Here is a 15,914-nt window from a genome sequence, read left to right on the forward strand (position 1 = left end):
ATGTTCTGTAGCAGTGGGTGGTGATTGTCTTTCACTGGACAACGTCTTGCTTTAAATGCATCAGTGCTATTATATTATTGGTTGCATTACATAAAAACTCCTTCTACAAACTGGCCCGGACTCTCTGCTTTGAGGGCGGGGCTCATATAAAATATTCTGATGCAACAACTGTGTATTATTCTGGAGGAAAAAAACAAAACAACTTTCGAGCCGCTCAGACTGTCGACCTCTTCTATCCTATTTAATCAACACTGATGGAGTATATTCAATGAGATATTCAGCCGGTACACTTTGAGCCATTGTTTTGCCTCGGCTTTGCCAATTAGATACGGCCGTGCTCTTCAGCGGCTCATCCACGCTTGACAGACCGGCACAGAGGAGAACGTAATGGACTCTGACAGGCAGCAAACACGGATTGTTGGATATCAGGGGCGTCCTGTAAGCAGCATGTGTCGTCATGAAGAGAGAAAAATCCAACAAAACTGTGATTCTACAACCTGAAGCTTTCAGAAATACTCTGTAGATATCCTGTTGAAGCATTGAGAAGAACAGTTTGGACTTCAACTAATTGTTATCAGTGTTTGTCTTCAGCCTCCTCTACTAGGTTTGCTTTTTATTCCTTATTTTACGGTGACCTTTCACAATCTGTCGCTAACGGGTGAAGCACCTTCCTTCCTGCAGGGGGAGTCTTTTCCTCATCCCATGCGGTCCGAGGACAGAGGATGTTGGATGTTGCACACAATGTAAAGCTCTCGGAGGAAAATATGTGACTTGTGATATTTGGTTCTATAAATAAAATGTATTTTCAATTGAAAAGAACAATATTGAGGGGACGTTTTACAGGAAGGAAGCGACTTTGTCTTCGGCTCGATACGACATTTCTAATGTTCTAATATAACTACAATGTTAAGCACAGATCACAGTTCTAGTTTTGTACGCAGCACTTTGACGAGAAAAATGTTCAGATGCTTTGCAGTCTGATTGGATGGAAGAAACCCCAAAACAATCTATTCTTTCATCTTAGAGACCAATTTCTTGTTGGAAATGTGTCTTCTCCTTTTAGAATCAGTACAAAGTTTAAGTATGGCATATAATACAAATGAAACATTAAAAAAAAAAGCTGATTTGACAAACTTTGCAGGGTGTAAAAGACTGACGTGTTATACGAATACTATACGTTTGAGGTGTTGTTAAAGGAGAAGAGTTTGAAAATTCACATTTTGTGTGTTGTGTTGCATTTTAAAAATAAGATTTGGGAGCTACATGGCATTTCTTTCGGACCTTTTAATAAGAGAGTTGACTGTTTTGTAGTTTCACTCCAAAATATTTTGATACCAGTTTCGAAAAGACTGAGTGATATGTTTTGATACTTAAAGATAATAAACTGCTGGCAAATTAAGCAAAACATTTTTCAAACCGACATGTAATCCCTGTCATGATGTTTGTTGTTCCAACCTAAAGTACTTATATATTATAAATGTGCAAGTATTTACACTATTTTCTTTCTTACTGCTTTCCTGCAGCCCAGTTCATTTCCCGAGGGGCCCTCAGGCCCCCTCTCAGGCCCCCTGGTGGTCCATGAACCCACCATTGAGAACAACTGCTGGAGCGCACGCGCGTCTTGCACAATGACCCTGTTCACGACACACGTGGTTTTGTTCGTTAGTATCTTTTCGTGGATGAAATATTTCATTCTTTTATAAAAAAAACAGAGTATTTTGATTTGCTTTCTTTGCGTTTATTGTCGAAAAAAGCTTTAAAAAAAGAACACAAGACTAGAGCCAAAGTATCTTCAGACACACACACACACACACACACACACACACACACACACACACACACTGGACCCTCCTTCCCAGGTGGTTGTGTGTTCGGCGGCATGCTGCTGTCAGGAGGCACACGCCATCAGCCAATTCAGCTCCGTGTCTCCACTCGACCACACGACCATTCAGTCATTACAGACACGCGCCGGCTGCCTCCGCCTACCTGTCACACCTCGTTCTGCAGTTAAACTCGAGCTCTACCTCCAAAGTGGTCTCCACCACACCGACATACCCGAAGAAATGTCCTTTTAAAAAAAAGTTTATTTGATCCCAAAGTTTCCCTCGATTTGGGAAGTTTGGATGAAACACACTTCCATGTGGAAACTCCAACTTCGGTTCTCTCTCTTCAGTTCCAGCACGTTTGTGTTAAAGATGGTGAATCCCGTGGAATAGATTGTATTTTCTTTTCTGCTCCTCGGAACCGTTACCGCGCAGTTATACAGAACAAACTATGATGACTCAGCAGAAATAATTACTTAGTCTTCTGAAGATTATGTCTTTTTTTTTGCTGGTGTTTGTTTTCTTTCATATCCGATTTTTTTGAGAAACATGTCGCCAGTGCTTGTGTCTTTCAGCTGCTGGTTTAGTAGGATTTCATAATGCTTTTCCCCCCTGAGGTTTATGCACTTGTGTCGCCAGATTTACTTGTTGCGCTTGCGCATGAAAAAAAAGATAAATTCAGTTGTCGATACTGTCCAAGATGACATCAGAGTTTAGGTAGACTTGCGTTGAGGGTTCGTCTGAGGATATGCGGCTAAATGCTGTAACGAGCCATTATGTTCTGGATTTTGAAACACTGGAAAGAAAACGTTTCGTGCGTAAAATGTGCGTAACTGTGCGTAAAAGTTGTTTGTGTCCTTTTTGTCCCCATAGTGCTGTTTAATCCTCTCTCCATCGTTCCCTCTCGCTTTCCCCTCCAATTAGCTACAAACCACATGTTGAAAGCTGGAACCAAAAGTGCTCCAACCCTCTTTAAAGGACGACCCCCCTCCAAAATAAAAGAAGACAGAAAATAATTCAGTAGCAAATGATTTTATTCTTGGACTGGAGTGTAGAAAATATGTTTATATGACTTCTTTTTTCAACATCTGTTTATGTGAAGACAATATCGAGCTGGCAGTGGAGACAATGCATGGCCATCGCGCTCTGTTTGGACAATAGCTGCATACGTTTTGATCATCGTGAACTTCATGACATAATAATGCAATAACATGGTGTTGCTATTAAATAAGACACGTTGGTGCTGGAATGAAACGTCGGAGTGTCAAACTCCTTCTGGAAACCTCGTGAACGAGAAGAGCCACAGAATAATAGACTACACGTCTATAGGCAGGAGGTATACAAGCAACTTCGCAATATATAGACAAAATATATACAAAAAGGATGTGTACAAAACATCTATAAATCTCTTACATACAAAAATAGCTTAATATATTTCAAAAAAAGCGTTTGATATAGAATATTTATAGAATAAATCCGCGACTTGGAAGCATTTTTCTGAATTAAAACGTCTGAGAGGTTTACCAAAGGGTTGGTGTTCTGTGATTGGGTTTAGCATAGTTGAAGAGCGACGTATTAAATAATGTTTTTAATAGCTGCTGGAGAGCAGGAGTTCACTTTTTTGTTGTCGTCGTTGTTGTTGGTTTATCATGGGCACTGGATTCCCACGCTGTCAGGAGAACCGTCTTCCTTTAATCCTTTGGCGCTGATCTCCGGCCTGGTTTACCCGCAAGTTGGGGCCGCGCAGGCCGGGTCTGTCTCTCGGCCCGTCCGGGGAGGACCGGGCGGTGCAGGACGATGCTGCTGCTCTTCAGGACACCCCGCCTGCTGCGGGACAGCACGCGCACTTCAGCAGCAAAGTGAGTTGATCCATATGTCTGAGGAGGAGGAGAAGGAAATAAAGGTTACGCACTGATCGTGGTGTGTGTCGGCAATGGCATCTTGATGGAGCTCTGATGTCTTGAAGTGGTCTTACCTTGTTTATATGGACGCTCAGAACCAGTTGGTGAAGTCCAGCAGCTCCTGCTCCTCCGGGCTGAGGGCGTCGTAGGAGCCTTCGTCGGAGGAGTACGAGGACACCGGGGATCCCGCCATGGAGTTCATGTCAGCGGTGTAGCCCTGCGACATGGCGGGCGACAGGACGCCGGACTGGAACGCCGCGCTCACGGCGTCGTGCTCGTCCAGCAGCTGCTGCAGCGCGCGAATGTACTCCACGGCCGAGCGCAGCGTCTCCACTTTGCTCATCTTCTTGTTGGCGGCGCCGTTGGGCACGTGCTCCCGCAGCGTGGCGAAGCCGTTGTTGACCAGCTTCACCCGGTTGCGCTCCCTCTCGTTGCGCCGCGCCACCGCGTGCGGCTGCTGCGGCGGGAGGCTGTAGCCGAAGCCCGCGAAGTTCAGCCTCCGCTTGCAGCGCAGCAGCTCCGGGGAGGTGGATCGCTGCCTCTTCGGCTGCTTGGAGCCCGACTTCCCGCTGCCCTGGCTGCTGCCGCCCGGGCTCAGCTCGCCGCTCTGCGCAGGCGCGGAGGAGGAGAAGAAGCAAGCCGGCGGCAGCAGCTGCTGCTGGTGGTGGAGGTGGTGGTGGCTGACGCTAATTTCCATCTTGGCTGTGAAGTCCATTCCCAGAAAATCAAAAACAAAAAAAACAAAAAATAAAGTTATAAATAATCACCAGAGTCTCGAGGCGGTGCGTCCCGCTCGTGCCGTTTTGACGTGCACTTGTTTTGTAGTGGGGGAGAGGGGGGGTCCACTGGGCTGCTGCCTCGCGCGTTCCTCAAAGCTGCTCTGAGTCCTCGAGGACAGACGCCACTGCTTTTCAATGCGTTTTTGGATGGGCGGCTGGCCACGCCCCCCGGTCGCGTGGATACACCTTGGGCTCCTGCCCCGGTGCCGGTGCGGTGCGCGCGCCGGACGCGTGCCACTTGAAGCACTAAGCAAACAGTCAGTGGTGAGTTTTTTCTTTTTTTCTTCTTCTTTCTCTCTTTCTTTCAGTGTCAGTGAGGTGATCGGCGCAGCGGAGAGGAACGTGTTCAACTCTCAGAGTCCCGTTCAGGACGGGACGGCCATCATTACAGAGTTTTAGTGTTTAGTCCCAAAGCAACACACGCATTGAACACACATCTGTTGCTTTCATATCTATTTTGGTATATTTAATAGTTTTTGTCTAGTTTAGATGTCAGATATCATGGAAAAACACTTTAATTTGACCATTTATGAATCAGTCACCGAATAGATTGTAACTTTGACAAAAAAAAAGTTACGTCATGGAGTTTGTATAAGTTAAGAGTGAGGACTGAGAGTCTCATATCTCATATATTTTAAAATACATAATAATGGGAAATAGTTTCAGAGTTTTGTGTTTGGAAGAATATATGATTTGTTTTTCTTTATTTAAAAAGATGTGTAAAGTATGTAAGATATTTGCATCCCCCCCAAAAAATTAGAACAATATGAGTTATTGGTTTATGTTTGAGCTTCACTGTGGTGCTGAAAGACAGCTCTCGCGCTCCCGGTGCTGCGCGTGTGAGTCAGCCGCTCGCGCGCGCTCTAGTGTTATTGTCCCCGCTACAGACGCGTCTGAATGACGCTCATTTCAGGGCCCATTGTGCGTCAGAGGCCGAATGTTCCACTTTTGATTAGAGCAGATCATCCGCCGCGCACAGGCGGAACGGAGGAGCGCGAATCCGCCGAGGGCCCCTCAAGCAGCGGGCTGCAGGAGGCTTTGTGTCGCATTGGACACACCCGGTGCGCGTACAGTAGCGCGGACGCGCTGCGCTCTCCCGATTAATGTCGCTCTGGAAAAAGTGCGCAATGATTAAAAAAAAAAAAACGTCTTTCAGCGCGGAACAAAAAAAACCAAGACCGAACTCTGGTGGCCTCTCTGTTTGTTTCCTGTTTGCGCGTGCGTGTGCCGTGTAACCAAGAAGAAGAAGAAGAAGAAATGTGCAGGGAAACCGAGAGCAACAATTTTCTTTTTTTCTTCTCGCATGAAGACTTCCACGCGTGCGTGCAGGTAAATGTGTGCGTGTGTGTTCGCGCGCGCACGCGCACTAAAACGGAGAGAAAAATCACGCACCATTACGCACAAGTTTTGTTTGTGCGTAATTTTCTGAAGACGTGATTGTAATAAATTGTGCACTTTTTTGCGTTGACAGTGACAAAAAAACGCTTGCATTGAGTTCACCCCACCCAACACACACGCACGCACGCACGCACGCGCACACAGCCACCTACTCCCCCCCACCCCCTCCGTTTTCTCTCTCGCCCTTTTTTTCGCCCAGCGAGAGAGTTTAGAAAAGAAGCGTGGGTTCCATTCAGCCTCCTGCGACCCTTCACCATCTGAAACCTATCCATGGCCTGTCAGTGGGCTTCCAGGGTCCAATTAGCGCTTTGTGAGGACTCTCTCTCTCTCTCTCTCTCTCTCTCCCTCCCTCTCTCTCTCCCTCTCTCCAGTCATACCCGAGTGTAATAATTAATATGACATCTGGGCGCCCGAGTTCTCCTTTAACCACTTTCTGTATTTCTCTCTTTTCTTTTGGGCAGCTCGCTTTGTGGAGAGACAATAAAACAAAAACTCACAAGCACCCGTATCATCCAGAGCATCTCTGTGTGTGATGCGAGGGATTATCTTTCAATTTGTTTGTCATTAAAAAACTGTTTTTTTCGACAGTGTTTTGTTTTCTTTCGGCAGGTGTATAATAGAGTAATATAGATATATGTGTTTAAAGAGAAACGTTTAGCAGTTGCTCTTTTTTATTTACAATAAAAAATGTGCAAAAACGTACTTTCATAGCTCAGGTTAATCATCATAAATGACTGTTTAATAATCAGTTTTTCATTGGTGGATATAAAACAGTGTAGCCGAGGGTTTATTAATACAATACAATTCAATACGTACACAATATAACAGCTTACAACAGTATTCTCTCAAAAATGATGCACACACTTGTAACCTTTCAGCACGGTGAGACATGTCTTATAGGACTTCCCTCTAAAAGTATAGTTTCTCAACTTTAATACAGAAATGTGTTTATTGACTACAACAATAATAACGTATAATAAAGTGAGAGGACATCAAATGGAGAGGAAACATGCAATCCAACCACCTGTTGCGATGAGTTTGTGGTATTTCCCAAAAGACTATTTCTGTATGAACTTCTGTCTGTGTGGTGTTTGTGTAAACACCTCCTCCCTCTTCGGTGCGACGTTTTCTGCCTGACATGAAACGTTGTGATTGAGTGCCGCCCTCTGGTGGACAACAGTAGGACTTCACGCTGGAGGTCATTTCTCCCCATTTGACAAAACTGCCATACTAAACTTTAATAGTAGGAATTTACAAAGGGTTAAAGGGTCAATAAAACATCAAAAAAGAAAAACTAATCCAACCAAAAGAACCAGGCTGAATGGAGGTAGTTTAGGTTCTGAGACGCAGGTCCTGGGCTCATACAGTATCACTTCCAGTAGATGTTGCACTAAAAGAATACAAATGACTTTCTCTGATATTTATACCAAGCTATACAGTTTTGACAATTATAACTTAATGCAATTTATATTTGTACTGGAGGCATTTAGCAAGAGGTGTAATTTTTTTCAAACTGATGGACTGCTGTTTTTGCACTATTATAATGACACATACCAACACTTCTATCCGCCACTTCTTCCAGAATGGTGTTGGACGGTGGGGGAGTCCACATCCTGGTCTGGAGCTTCAGAAAAGCATTTCTCGCCTGTTATACAATACAAGATCACAGCGAGTTCACATCATGTATTTCCAAGCTGATAGGCTTTGACTGTTATACCACAAATATGTATATACCACTCATTTAATTTCTGTCAAACTTTTACTGTCTAGTTTCTGTCAAACATTAAAGAGCACATAGTTATGTGGAGTTCGTTAAAACCCAATTGTATATTAATTTTTTGCTAAAAACATTAATTTTTGGACCATCATGTATCACACTGTATTAAACCTTTATTGTATGTTTACTTGTCTGTTGCAGATATTTCTCTAAGGGAACTGCACAGAAGCTTCTGAGCGGAAACAAACCGATTATATGTTTAAAACAATTAACCCGGAGACACGCCTGTCCTAGTGGAGTTCAATTTAGTAAAGCTGCACAGAAAAGGCTTTGAAGATGCTGTGTGTGTATTATACGGCGTCCACACAGAGCGCGCCCTCCACAATGGCCTTATTAAAGGCACAATGTCAAGGAGCGGCCAGCAATACGACAGATGATTTTTGCTTTGTGAGGTAATCTCTGGAGATCTGGTATTGCAATACGACAGATGATTTTTGGGCATATCAGTGGGGATCTGCGGCAGGAGCTGATTGGGGCGTAGGCGTGTGTGCGTGTGTGTATGTGTGCGTGTGTGTGTGTGTGTGTGTGTGTGTGTGTGTGTGTGTGTGTGTGTGTGTGTGTGTGTGTGTGTGTGTGTGTGTGTGTGTGGAGAACCCTACTGTAGCAGGAACGACCGCATAGGAGGTTTTTTGAGAACTTTTCCTGGTGTACACACACACACACACACACACACACACACACACACACACACACACACACACACACACACACACACACACATTTAAACACAACTATTTACATCTAAACAAAACGACACACATGTACATATATTTAAATACATTAATCCCAAATTTGACCTCCAGATACTTTTGCTGTTCTCTGTTTGACAGTAAGGAGGACATGAGGAACTCCTGCTGGACCAAACCGAGGACCATCTCCATTCCTAAAAAGACGGAAAAGGTTGATTTATGTCAGTGACTAAAACAGATGCTGAATAGTGAATGAAAACTCGTTTTGTAATGAATGACATGACTCTGCTGTAAAGTATCACTGCAGTAAAATCATGTGCAGAAGACGTTTTTATTTTATCTATCTTATATTTTTGTCTTGTCCATAAAATCCCCAAAGTTGTGATGTGCTTCCCTCCAGGCACATGTCTGTAACTAAAGTCTAAACCTGGAGGAGGAAACACGACCTCCCAAACAGAGCTGCTGAAGAGGCGGGGCTTCTGCTGAAGAGGCGGGGCTTCTGCTGAAGAGGCGGGGCTTCGACGTCACGTTCCTGAAGTGAAACTTAATGTTTTGTCAGAGCGACAGTCGAGACAAGTCTTTGTGTTTCTGTGGAAAGAAATATTACACTTTGCTCGTCTGGATTTTCTCAACAGCTGACCCAAATACTGGTGAGTGACAGCTGATGATATTTACTGTGTTTCAATAACTTAACACAAAACTCACAGCTCTAATCAAACAGGAAGTTACTCTCTTTTCATTTCATTATGACACATGGTCAGATGACACTTTGCCTTTTGTCCCCAGTGTGTAGATATGGCTGCTGCCAGCAATCTGCTGTCTGAAGATCAGTTCCTGTGCTCCGTCTGTCTGGATGTGTTCACTGATCCAGTCAGCACACCATGTGGACACAACTTCTGCAAAAAGTGCATCACTGCACACTGGAATATCAGTGACAGGTGCCAGTGTCCCATGTGCAAAGAGGTTTTCCCCTCAAGACCGGATATGAGGGTCAACACCTTCATCTCTGAGATGGTTTCTCAGTTCAGACAGTCGGCTCCACAGGAAGCCAGCAGCAGCAGCTCAGAGCAACAAGAGTCCAAACCAGAAGAAGTTCCCTGTGACGTCTGCACTGGAACCAAACTGAAGGCCCTGAAGTCCTGCCTGGTGTGTCTGGTCTCCTACTGTGAGACTCACCTGGAGCCTCATCTGACCATGTCAGGCCTGAAGAGACATCAGCTGATGGACCCTGTGGAGAACCTGGAAGGCAGGATGTGTACGAAGCACGATAAACCTCTGGAGCTGTTCTGTCAGACCGACCAGACATGTGTCTGCATGCTCTGCATCTGTTCAGACCACAATACGCACAAGTTTGTTCCTCTGAAAGAAGAATATGAAGGAAAGAAGGTCGAGCTGGAGAAGACAGAGGCTGAAATCCAGGAGATGATCCAGAAGAGACGACTGAAGATTCAGGAGGTCAAACACATAGTGGAGCTCAGTGAGGAAGATGCAGACAGAGAGAAAGCAGAAGGTGTTCAGGTCTTCACTCATCTGAAGGAGTCTGTTGAGAGAAAACTGAAGGAGCTCATCGATACGATAGAAGAGAAGCAGAGAACAACAAAGAAACAGGCTGAAGACTCCATCAAAGAGCTGGAACAGGAAATCTCTGAGCTGATGAAGAGGAGCACTGAGGTGGAGAAGCTCTCCCTCTCTGAAGACCACCTCCACCTCCTCCAGAGCTTCCAGTCCCTAAACATCCACCTCCCACCGCCCACCAAGGACTGGACAAAGGTCAGAGTTCCTCCAGCTTCATATGAGGGGACTGTGAGGAGAGCTGTGTCTCAGCTGGAGGAGACGCTCAGTGAAGAGATGAAGAAGATGGTTGCAGAAGATGAGATGAAGAGGGTCCAGAAGTTTGCAGTGGACGTGACTCTTGATCCTGATACAGCTCATCCTGAACTCATCCTGTCTGATGACGGGAAACAAGTAAGTCAAGGTGATGTGAAGAAGAATCTCCCAGACAACCCAGAGAGATTTTCTCTTTTTGTGTTTGTCCTGGGAAAGCAGAGTTTCTCTTCAGGCAGATTTTACTTTGAGGTTCAAGTTAAAGGAAAGACTGACTGGTTTTTAGGAGTGACCAGAGAGTCGGTGAACAGGAAGGGATTCATCACACTGAGACCTCAGGATGGTTACTGGACTATATGTTTGATAAATGGAAACGAGTATATAGCCATTGAAGACCCTCCAGTTCATCTCTCCCTGAAGTCCCGGCCTCAGAAGGTGGGGGTGTTTGTGGACTATGAGGAGGGTCTGGTCTCCTTCTATGACGTAGAAGCTGCAGCTCTTATCTACTCCTTTACTGGCTGCTGCTTCAAGGAGAAACTCTTCCCATACTTCTGTCCTTGTCTTAATCATGGTGGTAAAAACTCCACCCCTCTGATCATCTCTCCTGTCAATCAAACTGTCTGATTCTTTTTTTATGATCAGAAATTCCCCGAACAATAATGCATCACCAACAATACATATTCACATTAAAGTAGTCTATACATCCAGTGTATTTATACACAAGACAAAATAATACTACAATACTGACACAGCGGTCAATATTTGGACAACAACGATTTAGAGACATAAAAACAAATCAAACAATGACAGACTGAATGTCATTTATGGTAATACATTTACATATTTAGTGATAATATCTCTTGTGAACTTGTTTTCATCTTAATATGATTTGTCAGTAATAATTTGTGTCACTCAAACAGCTTCAGGGTTAAAACATGAACATGAAAAGTATCTTTAAGTGTGTCTCTCTTATAAAGGTGGATTTGTTTTCTACTGTAAGGCTTCTTAAAGAGACCTGAGAGCTCTGTCTGTTACGCCCAGCGATGCAGAGAGAAGTGAAAATGGCCTTCAGAATGTAAATTACTAAACAATTGTACTGATTTATATTTGTTTTAGTTGGAATATAATAATCATAACTATGTTTTAATCAGTGTATAATCACCTCAAACTAAGAATCGTAGTGTTTACGTTAGCTTAGAAAAAAACATTTATATCTACTTCCGGAGCGGCTTGTCTTCCACATTCCGCCATCTTGCACCGCCATGTTTCTATGGCAGCCCAGAAGGGACACTGGCTCTGGGACATTTGCCTTTTACATGATCTGAAGGTACGGATGCGTTCAGAAACCTGGCTTTAAGAGAGATTGCATAAAATATATTCTTTCACCATTTATACTTTTTTACGTTGGGCCTTTTATTCAATTGAATTTATAATTTTTCCTGTATTTGATGTTTCTATTTAAATGTTTTACACACACATATTGTGATGGCTGTTCTGTCTGTATAATAATACTATTATTACTAAATACCATTTGTTCAAAAACAGATGCTGAAAAGTGAATGAAAACTCGTTGTGTAATAAATTAAATGACTCTGCTGTAAAGTATCACTGCAGTAAAATGATGTTCAAAAGAAAAAACAGTTTGTTGAAGTTTTTATTTTATAATTTGAGTCTTGTCCATAAAATTCCCCAAAGTTGTGATGTGCTTCCCTCCTGTGACCAGTAGATGGCAGCACAGACACAGAGAGGAGCGTTTGTTAAAGGCTTGAACAGACTGCACACTGTTCAACTTCCTCCTCTGATTCACAACAAATATAGATAAGAAGTAAATATAACATGAGGAGGTTAGAGCTTTACAGTGAGCTGAGCTGTGACTGCCAGTGAGATTGTTGCAGAGCTGCATTGGACTGTAAAGTGACACAAACATATTTATTGTTTACATGTAAAATGAATGTATTATTATTATTATTACATGTGGGACTGACTTCTTTTTGTGAAAAGAGTTCTGGTGGCTGCAGGAAAAGGAAGATAAAAGGCACAATAGTTTCCCTAGAGATTAAACTGCAACATGTCTGTAACTACAGTAAAGTCTAAACCTGGAGGAGGAAACACGACCTCCCAAACAGAGCTGCTGAAGAGGCGGGGCTTCTGCTGAAGAGGCGGGGCTTCGACGTCACGTTCCTGAAGTGAAACTTAATGTTTTGTCAGAGCGACAGTCGAGACAAGTCTCTGTGTTTCTGTGGAAAGAAATATTACACTTTGCTCGTCTGGATTTTCTCAACAGCTGACCCAAATACTGGTGAGTGACAGCTGATGATATTTACTGTGTTTCAATAACTTAACACAAAACTCACAGCTCTAATCAAACAGGAAGTTACTCTCTTTTCATTTCATTATGACACATGGTCAGATGACACTTTGCCTTTTGTCCCCAGTGTGTAGATATGGCTGCTGCCAGCAATCTGCTGTCTGAAGATCAGTTCCTGTGCTCCGTCTGTCTGGATGTGTTCACTGATCCAGTCAGCACACCATGTGGACACAACTTCTGCAAAAAGTGCATCACTGCACACTGGAATATCAGTGACAGGTGCCAGTGTCCCATGTGCAAGGAGGTTTTCCCCTCAAGACCGGATATGAGGGTCAACACCTTCATCTCTGAGATGGTTTCTCAGTTCAGACAGTCGGCTCCACAGGAAGCCAGCAGCAGCAGCTCAGAGCAACAAGAGTCCAAACCAGAAGAAGTTCCCTGTGACGTCTGCACTGGAACCAGACTGAAGGCCCTGAAGTCCTGCCTGGTGTGTCTGGTCTCCTACTGTGAGACTCACCTGGAGCCTCATCTGACAACGTCAGGCCTGAAGAGACATCAGCTGATCGACCCTGTGGAGAACCTGGAAGGCAGGATGTGTACGAAGCACGATAAACCTCTGGAGCTGTTCTGTCAGACCGACCAGACATGTGTCTGCGTGCTCTGCACTGTGTTAGACCACAATACGCACAAGTTTGTTCCTCTGAAAGAAGAATATGAAGGAAAGAAGGTCGAGCTGGAGAAGACAGAGGCTGAAATCCAGGAGATGATCCAGAAGAGACGACTGAAGATTCAGGAGGTCAAACACATAGTGGAGCTCAGTGAGGAAGATGCAGACAGAGAGAAAGCAGAAGGTGTTCAGGTCTTCACTCATCTGAAGGAGTCTGTTGAGAGAAAACTGAAGGAGCTCATCGACACGATAGAAGAGAAGCAGAGAACAACAAAGAAACAGGCTGAAGACTCCATCAAAGAGCTGGAACAGGAAATCTCTGAGCTGATGAAGAGGAGCACTGAGGTGGAGAAGCTCTCCCTCTCTGAAGACCACCTCCACCTCCTCCAGAGCTTCCAGTCCCTAAACATCCACCTCCCACCACCCACCAAGGACTGGACAAAGGTCAGAGTTCCTCCAGCATCATATGAGGGGACTGTGAGGAGAGCTGTGTCTCAGCTGGAGGAGACGCTCAGTGAAGAGATGAAGAAGATGGTTGAAGATGAGATGAAGAGGGTCCAGAAGTTTGCAGTGGACGTGACTCTTGATCCTGATACAGCTCATCCTCACCTCATCCTGTCTGATGACGGGAAACAAGTAAGTCATGGTGATGTGAAGAAGAATCTCCCAAACAACCCAGAGAGATTTTCTAGTTTTGTGTTTGTCTTGGGAAAGCAGAGTTTCTCTTCAGGCAGATTTTACTTTGAGGTTCAAGTTAAAGGAAAGACTGACTGGTTTTTAGGAGTGACCAGAGAGTCGGTGAACAGGAAGGGAAACAGCACACTGAGTCCTCAGGATGGTTACTGGACTATATGGTTGAGAAATGGAAACGAGTATATAGCCATTGATGACCCTCCAGTTCTTCTCTCCCTGAAGTCCCGGCCTCAGAAGGTGGGGGTGTTTGTGGACTATGAGGAGGGTCTGGTCTCCTTCTATGACGTAGAAGCTGCAGCTCTTATCTACTCCTTTACTGGCTGCTGCTTCAAGGAGAAACTCTTCCCATTATTCTGTCCTGAACTTAATGATGGTGGTAAAAACTCCACCCCTCTGATCATCTCTCCTGTCAATCAAACTGGCTGATTCTTTTTTTATGATCAGAAATTCCCCGAACAATAATGCATCACCAACAATACATATTCACATTAAAGTAGTCTATACATCCAGTGTATTTATACACAAGACAAAATAATACTACAATACTGACACAGCGGTCAATATATGGACAACAATGATTTAGAGACATAAAAACAAATCAAACAATGACAGACTGAATGTCATTTATGGTAATACATTCACATATTTAGTGATAATATCTCTTGTGAACTTGTTTTCATCTTAATATGATTTGTCAGTAATAATTTGTGTCACTCAAACAGCTTCAGGGTTAAAACATGAATATGAAAAGTATCTTAAAGTGTGTGTCACTCTTATGAAGGTGGATTTGTTTTCTACTGTAAGGCTTCTTAAAGAGACCTGAGAGCTCTGTCTGTTACGCCCAGCGATGCAGAGAGAAGTTAAAATGGCCTTCAGAATGTAAATTACTAAACAAAGGTTGCAATTGTACTGATTTATATTTGTTTTAGTTGGAATATAATAATCATAACTATGTTTTAATCAGTGTATAATCACCTCAAACTAAGAATCGTAGTGTTTACGTTAGCTTAGAAAAAAACATTTATATCTACTTCCGGAGCGGCTTGTCTTCCACATTCCGCCATCTTGCACCGCCATGTTTCTATGGCAGCCCAGAAGGGACACTGGCTCTGGGACATTCGCCTTTTAAATGATCTGAAGGTACGGATGCGTTCAGAAACCTGGCTTTAAGAGAGATTGCATAAAATATATTCTTTCACCATTTATACTTTTTTACGTTGGGCCTTTTATTCAATTGAATTTATAATTTTTCCTGTATTTGATGTTTCTATTTAAATGTTTTACACACACATATTGTGATGGCTGTTCTGTCTGTATAATAATACTATTATTACTAAATACCATTTGTTCAAAAACAGATGCTGAAAAGTGAATGAAAACTCGTTGTGTAATAAATTAAATGACTCTGCTGTAAAGTATCACTGCAGTAAAATGATGTTCAAAAGAAAAAACAGTTTGTTGAAGTTTTTATTTTATAATTTGAGTCTTGTCCATAAAATTCCCCAAAGTTGTGATGTGCTTCCCTCCTGTGACCAGTAGATGGCAGCACAGACACAGGGAGGAGCGTTTGTTAAAGGCTTGAACAGACTGCACACTGTTCAACTTCCTCCTCTGATTCACAACAAATATAGATAAGAAGTAAATATAACATGAGGAGGTTAGAGCTTTACAGTGAGCTGAGCTGTGACTGCCAGTGAGATTGTTGCAGAGCTGCATTGGACTGTAAAGTGACACAAACATATTTATTGTTTACATGTAAAATGAATGTATTATTATTATTATTATTACATGTGGGACTGACTTCTTTTTGTGAAAAGGGTTTTGGTAGCTGCAGGAAGAGGAAGATAAAATACATACTAGTTTCCCTAGAGATTGAACTGCAACATGTCTGTAGTATACGTATATATATGTTTATTTATATGTATATTTTTAGAAAAACACCAGTTTTATTTTATATATGATATAAAATCACAGTTGTTAAAAAGTTTTAATTTGTTTTAGGTTGTATATAATGAATTTTATTTTCATAAAAACCTCTGTTAAAACAATGTTATA

At 43.1% G+C, this 15,914-nt stretch overlaps 3 protein-coding genes across 3 annotated transcripts; 2 read left to right on the forward strand and 1 right to left on the reverse strand.

Annotated features, from left to right (window-relative positions):
* Positions 1 to 3,603: 3,603 nt before the first annotated feature.
* On the reverse strand, positions 3,604 to 4,439 carry ascl1a (achaete-scute family bHLH transcription factor 1a; the record flags this gene model as incomplete). The annotated part of the gene is made up of 2 exons (XM_079236355.1): positions 3,604 to 3,700; positions 3,799 to 4,439. The coding sequence occupies one exon, from the start codon at positions 4,437 to 4,439 to the stop codon at positions 3,816 to 3,818; it is 624 nt and encodes a 207-aa protein (XP_079092481.1). The 3' UTR covers positions 3,604 to 3,700; positions 3,799 to 3,815.
* A 4,720-nt stretch (positions 4,440 to 9,159) lies between these two features.
* LOC306752218 (E3 ubiquitin-protein ligase TRIM39-like) lies at positions 9,160 to 10,815 on the forward strand (the record flags this gene model as incomplete). The annotated part of the gene is made up of 1 exon (XM_079235949.1): positions 9,160 to 10,815. Exon 1 carries the CDS (start codon positions 9,163 to 9,165, stop codon positions 10,813 to 10,815), a length of 1,653 nt encoding a protein of 550 aa, XP_079092075.1. The 5' UTR covers positions 9,160 to 9,162.
* Positions 10,816 to 12,359: 1,544 nt separating this feature from the next.
* LOC306752205 (E3 ubiquitin-protein ligase TRIM21-like) lies at positions 12,360 to 14,361 on the forward strand. Its single transcript, XM_079235933.1, has 2 exons — positions 12,360 to 12,490; positions 12,627 to 14,361. The coding sequence occupies exon 2, from the start codon at positions 12,636 to 12,638 to the stop codon at positions 14,283 to 14,285; it is 1,650 nt and encodes a 549-aa protein (XP_079092059.1). The 5' UTR covers positions 12,360 to 12,490; positions 12,627 to 12,635; the 3' UTR covers positions 14,286 to 14,361.
* The last annotated feature ends 1,553 nt before the right edge of the window (positions 14,362 to 15,914 follow it).

Source organism: Taurulus bubalis (genome assembly GCF_910589615.1).
Source record: "Taurulus bubalis genome assembly, chromosome: 20".
Taxonomy (NCBI): Eukaryota; Metazoa; Chordata; class Actinopteri; order Perciformes; family Cottidae; genus Taurulus; species Taurulus bubalis.